At 43.6% G+C, this 17426-nt stretch overlaps 1 protein-coding gene across 1 annotated transcript in view; it reads right to left on the bottom strand.

Moving 5' to 3' along the window:
- The window catches only part of LOC121956250 (BAH and coiled-coil domain-containing protein 1), a 77885-nt gene that overhangs the window by 10698 nt on the left and 49761 nt on the right, over positions 1 to 17426 (bottom strand). Inside the window, exons 6-17 of the mRNA XM_042504381.1 lie at positions 16873 to 16987; positions 15345 to 15544; positions 14448 to 14606; positions 12793 to 13085; positions 12188 to 12533; positions 9661 to 10593; positions 7213 to 7382; positions 6883 to 7019; positions 6556 to 6669; positions 2523 to 2637; positions 1978 to 2212; positions 1026 to 1220 (exon numbers count right to left, since the gene is read on the bottom strand). Coding sequence (XP_042360315.1) covers positions 1026 to 1220; positions 1978 to 2212; positions 2523 to 2637; positions 6556 to 6669; positions 6883 to 7019; positions 7213 to 7382; positions 9661 to 10593; positions 12188 to 12533; positions 12793 to 13085; positions 14448 to 14606; positions 15345 to 15544; positions 16873 to 16987 — 3012 coding nt within the window. The remainder of the gene's footprint in view (positions 1 to 1025; positions 1221 to 1977; positions 2213 to 2522; positions 2638 to 6555; positions 6670 to 6882; positions 7020 to 7212; positions 7383 to 9660; positions 10594 to 12187; positions 12534 to 12792; positions 13086 to 14447; positions 14607 to 15344; positions 15545 to 16872; positions 16988 to 17426) is intronic.

Genomic DNA, 17426 nt, shown 5'->3' with positions numbered 1-17426 from the left:
GTGATTTACAAATTCACAAAAGGCACGTTGGACTTAAGAGAATACCTGATTCAAAGTGACACAACAGCTACATCCACACTAATGTGTTTTTGTTTTATAACAAATAACTATTGATACATTTATGTCAAGCATCCACACTACTCTGTGATTTGGAACCTCTTAAACTGAGACCTTTGAAAATGCTGCTGACCCTATTTTATCTAGATTTATTTTATCTGGGTTATGTTTTGGCATAGATGGAAGACTTTTGAAAGCGAGATGCTGTCACCCGTGTTCACTAACCGATCGGGTCATTTCAGTCAAGAGTCAATCAAAAACATTAAAGCTACTACAGCGACTATATAACTTGTGAGAAGTCATTCTTCTTTTGTGGTTATTGATACTCATTTCCCTTTGCCATGGCTTCTTCCAGCTATGGATAATGCCCCTGCTCTAATATTTCACCATATTTGCTTTGGAATGACTTCCAGTCAATCCACTGCCACCTTGACCACTGATGTGCTACTTTCAGTAACAATTGCATCTTTTCAGCAGTCCACGCAAAGAAATCCTGGTCTTACGTTTTGCCATCTATGTGATGTTCTGTAACAAAGGAACCAACTGCAGAGAAGACACAGGCATGTGCATGCCCTGCATACCTTACCTTTTTTTTTTGCATTTATAGAGTTAATATGTATGGAGATTATTTATGAAATAGTGCCGAAATTCTTGTGTGTTTGGGGATCATTTTTGTTTTAAAATAAAAACGTGTTATTGTGAATGTGGCCCATGTAGGGGGTTGTTTCTTTATTTTTAACTTGAAACAGGTTGAATGTTTATAGAGTTGCTCCATCAAAACAGTTAAAACTTTCATTGCCAGCCAGCCAGTTAGAAGTTGTTTCAGAAAGAGTAAGGTCCAGAATTCACATCCAGCTTTTTTTTTTTTTTTTTTTTTTTTGCTGTGAGAGGACAGTTAACCAATGAGCCATGTTGTGTTGCTGTGATCGGTTTCTTTACCCGTCACTGCACATGTCTCAGTGTCTCACCTTGATCAGAGGAGTCACTCTCTGCAGGGGAGCTTTCTCCGTCCTCCATTGCCTCCGGTCTCTGTCCACGGAGAACCCTTGCTCTGGGTTGACTCAGACGGGAGGAACCCTGCGTCAGGGTGGTGGATACCTTTTTACGTCCACGACGCACCAGTCCGGTCCAGTTCTCTTGGGGGCCACTGTCCACACTGGCTCCTGGAAAGTTTATAAAACCAATCACAAATCTAGGTTACGAATGGGACTTCAGGGATTCAACAGCGTGAAAGTGAAAACAGCACTGTGCTTATTCAGGGTTCCTGCAGCTTAAGGCAAGATAGATTTGAGACTTTTTAAGACCTTTTTTTACTGCCACTTGGAATCAAATTAGGACCAATTTTCTAAAAACCAAATTTGAAGAGGGACAATTTTATTTTGCACAAATGTTTATTGTATCATAAACATGACTTTTTTGTCCTGTGAAAACTTTATTTCAGATTAAATGTTTAAAAAAAACCTTTTAGAATGAAACACATGGAAGACAATGAACACATTTCATTTTTATAAAAGTATGTATTTGGATTACCAACAGAAGTGGGAAATATCTGGCATTTCTGGAAAGTTTTCTTGGTGATTTTGTGTTTTTTTACTGTGAACATTGAAATTCCACTGCTTGGATTCCCACAAGTTTAAGAAAATGAATTTATTAAATCAATTAACAAAAGAAAAGATGTTACCAAATATTTTACGATTTCAATATGTAATGTCAGAAAAATGAGTATTCATAAAATCCTACTTCCCATGTCTGAGCATTTTGGAGATTTTTGAAAGACTAATTTAAGTCAATTTCATACCAGCTAAGGCCTTATTTTTAGATTAATGAATCCAATGCCTTTTAAGATTTTTTAAGAATTTGCGGGAACGCTGTTATTAAAACAAAACAGTAGAAGGCAAAAGACTGTAGACCAGTGTCTACCTGTGTCACTTTGTCCCCCAGACTCTCGCCTGGACTCTGCTTTGCTCGTGCCCTGGCCTCTGTGTCCATGCTTGGGGTTGGAGTTGCAGGGCGAAACCTCCTTGTCCCTGGAGCCCGTCCCTGAGAGAATCTTTTTACCCTGGGCTTTCTGTTTGAGCTGAGTCACATCATCGGCCAGCTTGGAGCCGGCTATGCTGTGAAGGCTGCTTTTTCTGCAGCCCTGTGCTTTTATCTGCTGCAACAGAGAGAGATGAGAGAGGGAGAGAGCCAGTTACACTCTTGGTCACAGCAGCCACGGAAAAGCATCAGAACGTCAGAGGGAGAGGGCTCTCGTTTGCTCGCACACAGAGAAGAAAAAGGAAGACGAGAAGCCCCAATGATAAAGATATTAATATGGAGAGCAGAGGATTTGACTCCTGAGGGTAGCACCTAATTAGAAATAGTGTGCAACAAAGGAATATATCAAACGCAAAGAAACAAAGAGTGGCCTCTTTCATTTCTAGTTGCACAGAGGACAAAAGGGACGAGGACAAGGGGACCCTGACCTGTGCGCTGCTGAGTCGCTCAAAGCCTCGACTGGACAGCCTCTTCTTCCTTCTCTGGCTGTCTCCGCCCCCTCCTAGGTCCTCAGGCGACAGTGCAAGCCCCGCCCCCATCGACCTGCCAGTCAAAACAAGGGAGAGGCATTCATTAGAGAAGAATGGCGGTGGTTTGAAAGAAAAAGAGGGGGTAGGACATCACAGGGGAAAACAGAGTTGAGTCACCTCACTGTGGGATCTAATAAGTCTCCTTTCTGTGTCTGATGAGGAGAATGACAAAAAAGGACATGGAGAGCCCAGTGTCTGAACCACATACTTGAAAAAAATTGGGATCTAACAAGGAACCTGGGATTGTTTGAGGGCAGTGTGGCATAAGAAGCCTTAACACTTTATCTAGGGAGTGTCTGCAGCCTGTGAAGCGCTGCGTAGCTTTGAAAGATACACTGAATGGTTGGAAGGCATTGCATTTGTATGCGGCTCTATTGTTCTCAGCGAATATCATAGCTCTCCAGTTGCATTTTCATATCACTGTGGCACACTCTTTCCCCTACACTGAGCAGCATCACAGGCCAACCACTCCAAATGCCCTTGAATTTCCCTCTGGAAGCCTGCCCGTAGACCACACCGACGTGAGCCAGGCCATGCTCAAACAAAAGATTAACTTCCCCTCTCCTCATGTGCATGCAGCCTCGGAAATCGGTCACATTCACAGCAGAGTTGAAATGTGAAGTAGATAAATAAAGCACATTTCGTGTTAGTTCTTTGTCTGTGTATTGTAGTGTTCTGTAACTACACATTGGGCCTCGTGGAAAAAAACAATCTCTAATTTTTGTTCTATTTTGTTAGTGCTCATTGATTTTCGGGATTCATCAATGTTTTCTTACTTTTGCTCCCCTCTTAGGGTAAAAGAAAATTTTACGAGTGGTCAAGGGCTCTCTCACCAAGATAAGAGAAAAATATGTTTTTACAGTTTACAAATTGTTTCCAAGTGCAAGGAAAAATAAATTGTTGTTTGAGGAAATGCATGAATATCATAAAATCAAACTAATTAATCAAACTAACTATCTAGGTAACAGATGAATTATGATCAAGTTGGATTCAGCATTGATCACTCCTAGTTAGAGCAGATTTGGATGATTAGGAACATTTGATGCATCTGGAGGTGACTTCTCTTATATTGTTGCTTTCTAGAAAATTAAGAGAAAATGTAAGAGAAATTTCAGAGAATGTTGCTGCATTGTTCATTGTTTGCAATCAAATGTGTGTGTGTGTGTGTGTGTGTGTGTGTGTGTGAGTGCATGCACGTGTGTGTGTCAGTGTGCATCTGTGACAGAACGGAGGCCATTGTCGGCCAGTGGGACTGTCGGCCCGCTGACTGACAAGAGAGTGACAGAGGTGGCAGGGAAGTGTGAGTTGTCCCTGTGAGGCAGATCCCGCCATGCCGCGCCTTCCTCTGCTGACAAACACAATATGACAGAGTCCCTCCCCTCAGCGGGGGGGCTGGTGGAGCTGAGCGTACAGTGACTAATTAAACAGAATTGATTAGCAGGGTTTGCTGGCTAGCAGTAGCTCTCTCCAGCCTTCTCTCCAATCAAAGCAGCACCACAAAGGACCGAGGCGCTCTACGCACAGGAAAAACCAAGGCACGCACAAAAACAAACAATGCCTGCATGAACGCTCATAAGCACACAGCTGCAGCCATACCTAATTGCACAGATGCATAGAATGTGAAGGCAGGGAGGCTTAAGTGTATCACTCACTGAAACACCACCACACACACTCCCTGTGGTTCAAGCGAAATAAGGAGGGAGATGCTAAAAGGCTGGGCTGTTACCCACTGACCCACTGCCCTCCATCATAGCACCCAAGCGTCAGCATCTTGTAGAGGCATGAGTGGCAGGTGCAGTGCATGCTTTTACATAACCCTGCCATGTAACGCAACATGAGGCTAATCAGTCCCCAGCCAGCCTTTTCCTTGTTCAGATATGTCATGTCATTCTCTACTGCATTGTACACACACATCCACAGAGACAAAAGCGCCCTGGCTGCCTTGAAGTACTTGTACGACTAAAACTGTGTGTACGTGCAGAGGGAGAAATGTGCATACACATTCTTATCCTCAGATTTATAAAGTGTGCACCGTAGATTCTGTTTAATAAATCTCAAACATCGTGCCACTGGGTGCATGGGCAAGAGCCTCATTTCCACACCCACAGTTCACCATAACTGGCTGTAGAAACGCCCTTAAAGATCCCTTTGCATATTGACACATGTCCCCCTCCACCATTCGTTAAACCTGTCAGTGCGAAATCCAGTAAAGAAAGTGCAATTTCACTGACTGTGTTGCTGCAGCAATTGTCATTATGCATGGCTGCGGATATTTGTAGCGTCCATACCACCCATTCATCACATTTCCGCAAATCATTGTCCCGGTGAAATCTCGATTGTCAGTATTATTAAATGTCAGACAGACTATCAATGATTCATTCATTGTGGAAACTGACTTTTAAAAAAGGCTCCACGTGATAAAATTAAACAATCACTAAAAGGGAAGTTAAAAATAATGCTGAAATGTATCACATCATGTCACTCATCAATAATTTTAGATTATCTTTCGAAATGTGCCTTTGATTGACATTTTACAGAAAATAGTGTAAGCTGCAAAATAAATAACAAAATAAAACGGTTTAAGACAGTGTTTTCCATCTCTTAACGTACATATATATAATCTCTTTCTTATTATATTACCTGTAGCTATCTCGGCTAAAACTCTGAACGCCTGCCCTGAAAAATGCACGAGGTGCGCACATTCTCACAGCACATTCCTCTTTTACAAAGTACCAGTTTATGTTTATGTTTGGGCAAAGGCATAACCACAGTTTTTGTGCGTACACATCATTCATGCATCTGGCCCCTGAGCTGTGGCTCAACTCGCAACCACCCCCGTGTCGGCCCCCCACCCTCCCTCTTTTGCACTTTGCTGCAGGGCCACAGCCCACTACGCTTTCATTTGGGTGTCATTGTCACCCAGCATCAGCGTCCCCACTCTGATCAGTGCTGGCCTGGCAAGGGGGCAGGGGTACATGGGTGGAAGGAGAGTGGAGGTGACATTGCAGAGGGGCCGCAACACTGTGGACCGTTGCCCAGAAACCATAGTGAGAAAAGGTGGGCGAAGAGAAGATGAAGAGAGGGGGAAACGCTGCGAGGTGACATTTAGTACTCTAAGCCTTTCCAAATCCTGATGACAAGGCTAATTGACGCCAGACAGGAAACCTTTCACCCCGAGACCCTTTTGGTTTATCACTTCCGCACCTCCATCAAACAGCACTGGCACCGCTGTTTTGACAAGAGCATAAAGTAGGTTCTGTGTCTCTTGAATATCTTCCAATCGGCATCCTCTGTTATCTATCCAACTCTTTAATTTTATTCGGCTGCTTTGCTCACTGTCTTCCACTAATTATTATTTTTTTCCTTATACAAACGCTGACGTTGTGTGAGAGCTCTAAATGTCAGCTTATCTCTGAGTGCCTCGACTGTCTGACCATCATATTATCCTTTGGACCCCCGGCGACCCCATGAGGCTGTAATGGCAGTGGTGTGTCACATTCCTGCTGCTGGGACAGATTACAGGAGAATTCACAGTAGTCTAATTACATCCTCTGCCTGTCATCCCCCGCCTCCCACCTCAGCCAGCAGCCAGCTCCCCCCCAAAACCTCGACATGCACTACAGTAATGCCACTGAGGTTTAAGATTAGCTGGGTTGAAGCCTAATGAGATGGTGAGCGGTTTTCTAGGTATATCAAAATATTGTGCACCAGCAGACATACACACAACTTTATTAGCATACTGCTGTTATACAATTAACGCCGGTGTTGATTAGATTAGAAAATGGACTTCCTTGAATGGTTCAGCTGTGTGTTCTCCCGTTTCCTGTTTATGCCAATGAAAGGCAGTCCCTGAGTGGCAGTGATACAGAGGGACTTATCAGGCAGGATTGGACTACAGCCAGCCAGCGTAGATGGACTGAGTGATACTCACTTGACTTTTCTTTGGCCCTCCGATGAGGACACTGGACCTGTGGTGAGGGTGGGTTTCCGCTTCCTCGGCCGCCCCGGCCCTCTTCGCGCTGGGCTTCGAGGTGTTTCCTCCTTCCTGCTTGCACACGCAGATGTAAACAGACAAGAAGAGGGAGAGGAAGTCTGAGATACTACACATATTTAAACTCAAACGTTTGTAGCAGCAAAGCAATACAGACAGGACTCTGAAAACTAGAAGCAATTGAGTTTGTTTTTTATTACTTTGGAAACGTCTGAATGCAGAGGGTAGAGAGAAGCTTAAGGGAAAGGAGGACAGGGTCACACTCACTGATGATCGTGCTTCCTCTGCAGTTTGGCCAGCTCTTTTTGCTTCTCTTTGTATCGACGCTGTAGCTCAGCCAACTTCACACGCATTGCAAGCTCAGGACCGTCCATTGTTTCCATGCTACCTTTGGCTGGGCACACCTGTGGTACACATCATCAGTGGTTATTTTTAACATTAAAAACATCCTTAAATTGAAGAAAAACACATTCTTCCCTTGGTTATCTACTCATTTATGTAAATGAAAGACACTGAAACCCTTTATTGTAGTCATTTATTATACCATTTATTATTTATTAGGAACTTAATGTTTTGAGGAATTAGTTGAAGTCTTACTGGTTCATTGCGAGGTGTCCAGCTGCATTTCCTGCGTAAATTAAGGATCCTGCGGGCTGGGAAGGGTCGCCCTGAACCCGTGCTGCTGCCTTCTTGGGAGCCTATCTCCAGTGCACGTGCTGTGGCCAGGGTAGCAAGACTCTGGAGGTCAAACATTAGCAGCTCCTCTTCTGTTACAGGAACAAAAGTATTGTTTGGTTCATATTGTGTCCATGCATGCTTGATTTAGAGACAATACAACTGTATTGCGCTTACTTCCTTAAAACGATAGTCCAGGTCTATTGAAAAGGGGTTATTTGAGGTACTTGGTATCCATAGTCGGTGTAATACCTACAGTAGGTGGCTGTAATCATGCCCCCAGTTTGGAGAAAAAGGCAGGCGATCCGACACAGAAACTCAGCGATGTACTGCTATGGATGGGAGCAGCAATTAAGCATAATTTAGCCACCTAAAAAAATCAGTACAACAAGAATATTTTCACCCTTTACCTTGCCGCACACAAACCTTCCCAATGCAGAAGCTGGTAACAGCTTCAGTTACCTTCAGTTACCCATCTATGCACTATCGGCTCAGTAAAACAGTAAAGTAAGATCTCTAACAGCTGCCTCGATCAAATCATTTGTTTGTGTCATTGTGTTATTTAAGCATTCAAATGTTAGTTCGGATTTACCGAAGTCACAAAATAACTGACCGAGGCAGCTGTAGACCAGAAGCTCCTGTGTTCAGTGATGTTAAATTACTGTTTCTCTCAATGGAATCTGGCTTTCAAGAGAGCCATTAAACAGCTTTAGCTCCCAAATAGAAATCATAGTCTGATGGCGAGGTAAAGCCGTGAAAATATTCCTAATAAAGCATACACGTTAACTGGTATTATTTTTTTCAGGTGGCTGAAATACGTTTTGTTGCTGCCCTCCTCCACAGCAGTACACTGCTTAGCTTCCATGTCGGTACTCCAGCCTGCTTCTCCACACTGGGGGTGTGCCCACCGACGTCAACTGTATACAATACAATGACACACAATCTATGGATGAATACCTCATACAGCTTCAAAAGACACAAACTATCCCCTTCAAATTCCTCAAAAAAACTCACCAACAGAGGTTTTGTGCATGTGACTGTTACAAGCGCACATTCAGCATCAACACTTGCACACGTGGCTTATTATTTCAGCAGTAATCTTGTGATATAGTGAATAAATAATCAAGAAGAAAAAAAACTGAGGAATATTTGGCACATAAAGGCAGTATGAGGAAGAGGCAGCGTATCGTTTCAGAGGTCATATCAATGTGGACTCACCAGATGCTGCTATGTCAGTGGCCATCTGGGCCAAGCTCCTACTACTGTATATAGCTCTATCTGCCTGTGGCACTGACTGGACTATCTGCCATCAATGGACTGAGCTAAATATCTGAATATCACCAGCTGCAGTCTAGTCACACAAGAAGATACATAAAAACTTGTTTACAAAATAATACTGCCTTACATCTTTACGTATATAAACACAAAAACCACTGATTCTTCCCACTTGTTTTATTTCTTGTTTTGGTAAAGACTATTGTTGTGACTCGACATGTGCCACTTCCTTGAGCTGTCAACAGTATCGCATCACAAAGACAACATCACTGACTCTGGAATCAGTTGATGATACCCTTTTTATAGAACCCTCTTTTGGGAGCAGTTAAATGCATTAGGATGCTGTGGTAAACACAAAACATCCTTTTGCATGAATAAAAAAAAAAACATGGCGCTTTGAAAAACAAGGAAGCTTTTAAAGGCACTTTAAAACAATGGGGTCTAATTAGCCAGGCAATGCTCCAGGGTGCTGAAAACATCGACTGTTTTTGTGATTACACACTAACTTTCAGTAACGTGTTGTGTGTGGGAGAGAGAGGGAAGCCAATTGGTGCGTCTCGTTTTTTTTTCTCCCGTTTTGTTTAAGAGTGTGTATTGGCGTGTGTGTGTTTGTGCGCACGTGTGGATCAAACAGCGGCGGGATGGAAAGACAGAGAGACAGCTCCCTAAGGAAAGCTGGAAGGGAAAGAGAGGGAGCGAGAAAGGGAGGTGTGCACCCCTCACTAGTAGTTCAGCCCTGTCCTCCTGCTTCTTCTCCCTCTCCTGAGGCCTCTGCATCATTAGAACAGCCTTTTAGAAAATAAAAGTGCCTTTAACACACCAAAGAAGAGAAACGGCAAGCAGGCTTGCAGACAACTTCTCTGGGGACATGTTAGAATCCACCAGAGGCTCTTGAGACCAGCAGAAAGAGAGGAGTATCTGGGAGGGAACACAGAGCGACGGAGGCTAGGCCTGAGGGGGGAGTGGGAGTTTGTCTCAGTGGACACAGAGGAGAAGGAGGGTAAACTACAAGAGAGAAGTGCATTTTTCCGATATGAATGTGTTTCTGTGCACGTGTTAATGTGTATGAGTAATGGAGGACCCACTGTCCCTCACCCTGGCTTTTCCCACAGGTGCGCTTTTGCTGCTGCAGCTCCAGATCTGCCAGCTCACTCAGAAGCTCCATACCCTGGTGCGGGTTAGGTTGAGAGGGTGCAGCTGATGGGGTGCTAAGAGGGAACAAGGGAAATGGAGGTACGTCTGTGCAGAAGGCAGCGGCAATCAGCAGCTCCAGACTCCAGTAGCAGGGCACAAGAGGTTTGTGGGGCACGGCAACAGTTGCCTGGCTCGGGCTAGGGGTGGGAGCTGAGGCGGGGGAAAGACATGCAAAATCCACTGAGGCGTCATCAGGGGCCGCCTCGCTGTCTTTTGCACCCTCAAAGGCAGAGGACTGAGGCTGAGGAGCTGCAGGGGAGGCAGGGTCGAGCTCGATGATGGTGGCCAGCTCTGGCTCCCGCTCTCCAGACATGTTGCCCTTTTGAGCATGCTCCACCTGGCTCTCCTCACCCACCGCCTCATCATCTTCTTCCTCTTCCAAGGTGATGACAGTTTCTGGCCTTTCAGGCTCCTCTGCTGAAAGGGGGACTGGACAGGAAGCAGCCTCGCACACTGGGCTCTTAGCAGGGGGGCACACCAGCACCTCTTCCTCAGCGGGCCCCTGCTCCTCCACCTCCCTCTCTCCAGGCACATAGTTGGCTGCTGTCACGGCCGCTACCTCCACATCCTCCCGCTGTTCCAGAATGCTCTCAACCACACTTTCTTCCTCTTCTTGTGCCACTTCCTCTGGTGGGAGTGGCTCTGAGAGGGACCTGACCACCGCTTGGCAGTCTAGCTCCTCCCCCAGGCCTGAGAGCGACTGGGGAGCATGCTCAGCAGGCTCCGCTTGGACTGCTTCCAGGTCGGCTGGCTCAGCCAGTCGAACATCCTGGGGGGAGGGCCCGCCCCTGTAGCCCATGGCAATAGAAGGGTAGGTGTAGCCAGGAGGCAAGTCTACAGAGATTGAGAAATATAGATAACAAAACCATCAATTGTCAATATTGGCTAAAGAATTCTGATAAAACTCACAAAAATATCTCATAATTATACTATAATCGCACTGATATTTTGGCTGAAATACACCAGAAAGCACCATTTTATGCTAATCTTCCTCAGGCCCACTCTAAACTTAATTCCCTCGCTACCTTTGAGGTCACAAGTGATGAAAACCGGGAAAAGGAAACGCTCTCTGCCTTGATCTCCCAGCAGCAGGAGCGGCAGAGGACCACATGCAACCTTGTGTGAGTGTGTTATTTGAAGTGAGCCAGGCTTTGGTTTATCAGAGCACCTGACACAATTCCTCTGGCGTGCGGCGGCCGTTAGCCAGACATTAATGATGATGAAGAGAGTGCGGGGCCTGTGGGGGTGGAGGAGCGGCAAGGGCCGCTATTGAGGTGTTTCTCAGTCATTACCGAGGTAACGGTAGTGGAAAGCCCCAGCTCAGCCGGCAGCCATTTTCTGCAGCTTTGAGCCGTTCAGTCAATCAGGGGCTTGCCAACACAGCCACCCACACATATTACCACAACACCAGCAGACAAAAAGGATCATTTACAACAGTGGCGATTCCAATTACCACCTGATCTAATTTTCAAGTTGATCCTATATCCTAGAACTCACTGTCCTTCTTGTCATACTATTTGAATTATTTGGCTTTACATATATAATAGGGGTAGGCAACATCCATTATACTCCATTTGTTTTGCCCCTTGTTTTATTTAAGTAGAAGAAATAGGATACGTCACACACACTACACCGCTGTAACAATTTTTTTATTTATTTATTTTATCACTATTTAACTTAATTATAAAAGTACTCCATCTAAATTTATTATACAGTACTTGATTTAACTTTATTATAACAGTGCTTTAACTTTTTGTAACACTACTTAATTTAACTTGATTATAACAGTACCTTATTTAACTTTATTATAACAGTACTTTATTTAATTTTATAGTACTTTATTAAACGTCCTGATAAAAGTACTTAAGTTAAATAAAATACTGTTATAATAAAGTTAGATTAAGTAAAACAGCACTTTAACCGAATTAAATGGTACTTTATTTAGCTTTATTATAACAGTACTTTATTCAACATTACCCTTACAGTAATTTATTTAACACTTATAACACTACATTATTTAACTTCATTATAACATAACTTGATTAACTTTATTGTAACAATAGTCTGTTTCTTAGTTTAGTATACTACAGTACTTCATCGTAACAGTTCTTTATTTAGTAGTTCAGTATTTTAGATTTCCACAGCAGTTTAGAGGAGATTCCAAAATATTCCTATATTTATATTGTGCATTGCAATATAGCCTAAAAGTATTGCAATATTATTTCGAGGCCATTTTTCCCAGCCCTGATCTGTAAATAGCGGCATCCTTAACGGTTACAAAAATCATGTTCTTAAACAGTCTTCCATCTGATGTCATCAATATGGCTCATACTGAGGCCACTGAACTCAATGCATCCAGGCAGCTGGAAAACTTTGAGGCACATTTGTATATTTTTGTTTGCATGTAGACACTTTTGCTGATGCTTACCAGGCTCCAGAGACTGTGGGTAATCCTGCGGGGGCTGTCCCTCTCCTCGCTTGTCTTGGGATTCAGCCCCCTTGGGCATCTGAGGTGGAGCAGGGCTGATGGCAGGTGAATGAGGGGCTGCTGCGGCAGGGCTGGGAGCAGGGCAGGGTGTAGACGGGGTGCTTTTGGGATGCGGGCGTAATGACGGTGACTGGCAACAAGGGGACAGGTGAGCGGCGCAGGCCCCAGGGGGGGAGTTGTTCCTCTGAGGCGGGTTGTAAGAGTACGGCTTGGCAGGTTTAGATGTTCTCTGTTCTGAAATGAGTTCCTCCAGTTCAACCGAGGGCTCATCAGGCCTCTTCTGCATCTGTAGCAGTTAAGTAGAGGTGTTTTAATTTCTACATTTAAAGAAAGGCACTACAAATCTGGATGTCATTGACACAAAAAGCTTCTTGCTCTGCAGCAGAAAAATCTTAGAAAAATATTCGGGAAGTTAAAAATAGACTAAATAAATCATGTGAGAAAAGCTGACTCATGACTCACTTACTCTGCCTGAGTCTTGTTCTCTTTGTGTAGACAGATAGATAGAGATGGATTGTATTTGCATATTTTGATTTGGTGATCACCTGTGAATTGTGGGCAGCATGATGTTGCATGTCCATGCCATGTGCAGATCTGTGCTGCTGCTGCTGCTGTTGCTGCTGCTGCTGGGTTTGAGACTGTGGTTGCGGTTGCTGCGACTGGTGGCTCTGGTGCTGATGTTGATGCTGATGCTGGAGCTGTTGGTGCTGCTGGAGAGCGTACAGCTCCTGTTGCCGTAGAAACTGGGATCTGGAGTACACAGCAGGATGCTGCATGTGGGAGGGTGGGCCCCGGGCGCCATACACAGGGGGCCACAACCCTGGCTGCTCCATCACATCTAATGAGAAAAAGGAGGAGGAATGTGATGGAGAGGGCTACCTTCGAACAAAAAGGCACACACGCACGTACACACTCAGCAACCTTTTCCTTCTGGATTTATACACATCAACACTATGTGGCGCACACTTACACATACACCATTGTGTTTCCATATCCTTATCCTCTCATTATCTGCCTCCCACACACCCATTTCAAAACAACGAAACCATTATGGATCATTTAAAAATCATTGTATTCACATTTTATAGCAACGACATAGACAAATGTCTTTAAAAGAAAGATTTTTGACTTCACAGAACAACATCTCCCCAGGCAGCAGCAATCCCACACTCTCCCCCGCTCTGAACAGAAAGCTGTCTCTTAAGAACTGCCTTGAGAATTTGCTGGAATGCTAAAAAAAAAAGTCATGACAGTGATGAAATGCGAACAGATGATGATGGCTTTAGGTTGATTAGAGGTCAAAATACTGGACTGGAAATGCTTGTTTGTCTCGCCGGAGCATTCAGTGTGGACTTTCCGCCAAAAAGTCCCACCTGCTCAGTCAAATCGCAGATAAGGGTCTGCAAAAGGGCCCAGCAGGAAGCTTAGTTCCCATGTCTGTGGGTGGACAACCTTTCTCGTTATGTGGCTTTAAGGACCAGTTCATCTTGGTGTGGGTGATGTTATATGACATACGTCCCACTTGGGAAGTTTTGGGCCAAAATGTAGTAACCTCAAAAACTTAATTTTGCTTTTCTCTCACCCTTTGCCCTTGACTCGCCCCTCCACCCCCTTTCTCCTAGACACACCAAAAATTCCTTGTTCTGAGACATAAACTTGGATGCTTCCTGTGGGAAAGCATTTGTGGATGCACTTCCTTCCTCGGCTGAAACTCGTGTGGAGCAAAGAGAGAAATGTACCATCCATGATAGTGAACTAATTAAATACCACAGCCTGCTCAATGTGAGTCTACTATGAGTTTTGAGAAGTGATTTTTCCCTCACTCTCACACTTCCTCTTTCTTTGGTGTGGTACCAATGTGTGTGTGTATGTGTGTGTGTGTGTGTGTGTGTGTAGGGGGGTGCACATACAGAGTAGCTTCGGATGAGTACCCTAACCCGTTGAGCACACTATTCCTGCTGGGCCGAGCAGGTGGTGTGCAGGAAATGTTTTTTTGTGGTGTCTGTGAATGAGCCCATTAAAGGGAAGTTATCTGCACAGGAAGTGATCCAGTGAAGACTGCAGATGAACTGAGCCAATGGTTATTTTAGTGTGCATGTAATGGTGTCCTTGTGTGAGGCTGCTCATGCATACACATACACGAAAAGCTGTATATAAATACATTTGGCTTTCCAGAGGAGAGAGCAAGGTTATGGCATACCCAGGTGATGAGTGGCAGGATGGGCGGGAGGCTCAGTGGGAAGGACCACCAGCTGGGCTGAAGGGTCCTGAGGCAGAGGCAAGACTGGCTGCAGAGGGCCTGACATGGCTGCAGAGAAACCTGGCGGCAGATTCTGGTGCAGGGCGGTATGACCTATACCTGCTTTATAGAAAGGATGTCAGTTTATATACACGGCATAATATGTCGGGCCTCTTTTGGGATGGTAACATTAAGGAACATTATTAATTGGACTATTTTTAACATTTTATTTTATTTTGGCCTTAATCTCTACCTCTGTCATCATAAGAACATGTTAGCGGGAGTCAATGATGAAGGTGAGGATTTTAAGAGGTCATGGGACTTTTTTGTTCACAGCATATCTGGGAAACTGTGACGATCCAATTGTGTGTCTATCGTTGCTAAATGTTTATTTCAGTTGTTACAAATATGTGCATTTGCTACAAGCCTTTGGATTTTGTGCAACTAAAGGTTATAACATGTTTTGTTTTTACATTCAAATAATTACAAAAAAAAGAGATTCTCAACAAGACTACTTGTTTAAAGTAAAGGATTCGATAAATACAAAAATGAAAAAAAAAGAAAAAAAATGATTTATATACACATCACATAATAGCGTGTAAAAAGAAATCTTCCACAATATACTATAACTACCAGTCATAACCAAAACATGACCAAACCATGAAATAAATCTGACTGGAAACCAATGAAAATATGCTCATGTTGAAATCATGTAAAATTCTGGCTATTTCTGCTCAAATTTGAGATAACAGAAGAGTTCTGTAGGATGTTTTTTAACACATAAATAAAGCAAAGCAGGACTTCACTACCTTCCTTACATGATCAGTCACGCTATAAAATTTATTAATATTCTCTTACCATAGGAGTGTCCTGTCATCCAAAGGGATGGGCTTCCAGTTCTTGGCATCCAATGATGGTGAGCAGAATGTGCAGCAGGATCTCCTAATTGGCCAGACTGGAGGGAAGTCCCGCCTGGGACCATGAGATGAGAGGTGAGGTCTCCATGACAGCTGTTGGAGGGGTGGATTCTTGCAAACTCCACCCGTTCCTTATTATCCCTGGCATCAGGAAAAGACAAAGATAAGCAAATGCAAATGGAGACGAGTGAAGGTTTCTAACAGATTTTACCTGGGGATTATGTAGGGCTGTAACTTTCTGTGTATTCGTACCAAACTGTTACTCTCAGCCAAATGCAGAACACGCAACATGTAGATCGATGCACATAATGTGGAACCAAGGTTCCCAAGCACAAGTTCTGCGTGGAAGATTTTAGCTGCATGTCGTAAGCAGCGTATGCTGAGGTAAGCACAATAAGCTGTTTAGTGCGCCAAAACATGGAAGACCTGTCTGCGGGTTCTGGCCAGCTACAACAGCAGCTGAGAGAGTTGTGTAAAGTACAAATATGTCGTGTTGGATGTGATTGGAAATACACCCAAGACACTAATACACATTCAGTGGCATCATACAGTTGTGCCAATGATGCATTTTTGGTTGCTTTGAATGTTTAAAGCTTCACTCCAGACACATTTTGAAGTGTATAAAATACTCTGCTATATTTAATATTTTGTTTAACATGGTTTTCACAAGTAATAAAATAATAATAATAATAACATTTTTTTTAAGTTAGAGGGGATTTGAATCTCATCTACTCTTTATCCATCTGTGAAATTCTGTATTTGGTCTCAGGCCCGCCCTACCACGGCTGCTTGTGCCACACTGAGAGGCTGAGTACCGAAGGACCAGTGCACATCAAGGTGCCTAGCAAGTACGTGTAGTTAACGTTTTTAAAAATTTGTTTACAGACATCTCCCTCCTAAGTAGGGAAAAATGAAAATACCTCCCAAGTGACAAACTTTGCAAAGATACCAGTCAGTATACTCAAGGTCAGGCATCTTAGTAAGCAAAAGAAAGACGTTTTTGAATGGAGGGGGTCTGTAAATGGAGCCAAGGTGGGATTAAATGCTCCTAATGCACAAATTCTATTTTTCATTATACTTCTCATTTTGGTATTCTTCACTTTCATAGCACAAGAGATGCTTTTTGGTTTAAAGCCTGCTGTGGCCTGTTGCCTTTTGGGAAAGTATCTGTCTAATGTAAAACCACAATGCTTGAAATGTGTCTTATTCTTACAATAAAATTATTTTACCAAAGTTGCCATTAGGCAAAATGTTACCTCGGTCCCCAGCAAGAGGATTTTGTCTGTCTTTGACTCTTAGACTACTTTCAAAACAAATGAAAAGTAATGGATCCTTATGCATTTGGGAGTTTTTGCCGCTGTGCTGAATTTATACCAGACTGAGACTCCTCAACCGGGGTATGAGCCAAACCGTGACTTTTGTGAACCCTTACACCCCGAGGATTAAGCCATAGCTTTACTATTGCTTACCTGATATATGCTTCTCTCTCTCTGTCCAAGCAAGTCAAGCCTATCTGCTCCCCACTCATCCTCTTCCTCTCCTCTTCACTGGTAGGATCTGAAGGATACATGGAGCGGGGTGGTCCTGTGAGACAAACATTAGATCAATAGCAAACAAACAATTAAACAAACAACCATTACTTTAACCATTAACTTTCACCATCGTGTCACCTGGTGAGGGCATGTTCCCAAGTCTACCACAGTCTCTCACAACACTTCTGTTACTCACAAGAGATGTAGACAGGGTTCCCACACATTTTCTTGGGCAAAACTTCCAAACTTTTCCATGACTTTTAAACAACCTTTTTTTTCTTGCCTCTCTTGCACAGCATTTTTAAAGCATTTTAGATTTGAACCTTATACAAACATAATGACAGCCAGCTGGGACACATGAAGGGAGAAATGGAACCCGGGGAGGATACGAAGAAACGTACGTGATGATTTAAAAAGAAAACAAGAAAAAAAACATCACATACGCAGTGCTACGTCATCAGCTACAGAAAATCAGTTTGTTGTTAAGTAAC

This window comes from Plectropomus leopardus, chromosome 17 (assembly GCF_008729295.1).
Source record: "Plectropomus leopardus isolate mb chromosome 17, YSFRI_Pleo_2.0, whole genome shotgun sequence".
NCBI classification, from domain to species: domain Eukaryota; kingdom Metazoa; phylum Chordata; class Actinopteri; order Perciformes; family Serranidae; genus Plectropomus; species Plectropomus leopardus.
Note: the sequence above shows the minus strand (reverse complement) of the source record. Positions and strands in the feature narration are given on the sequence as shown.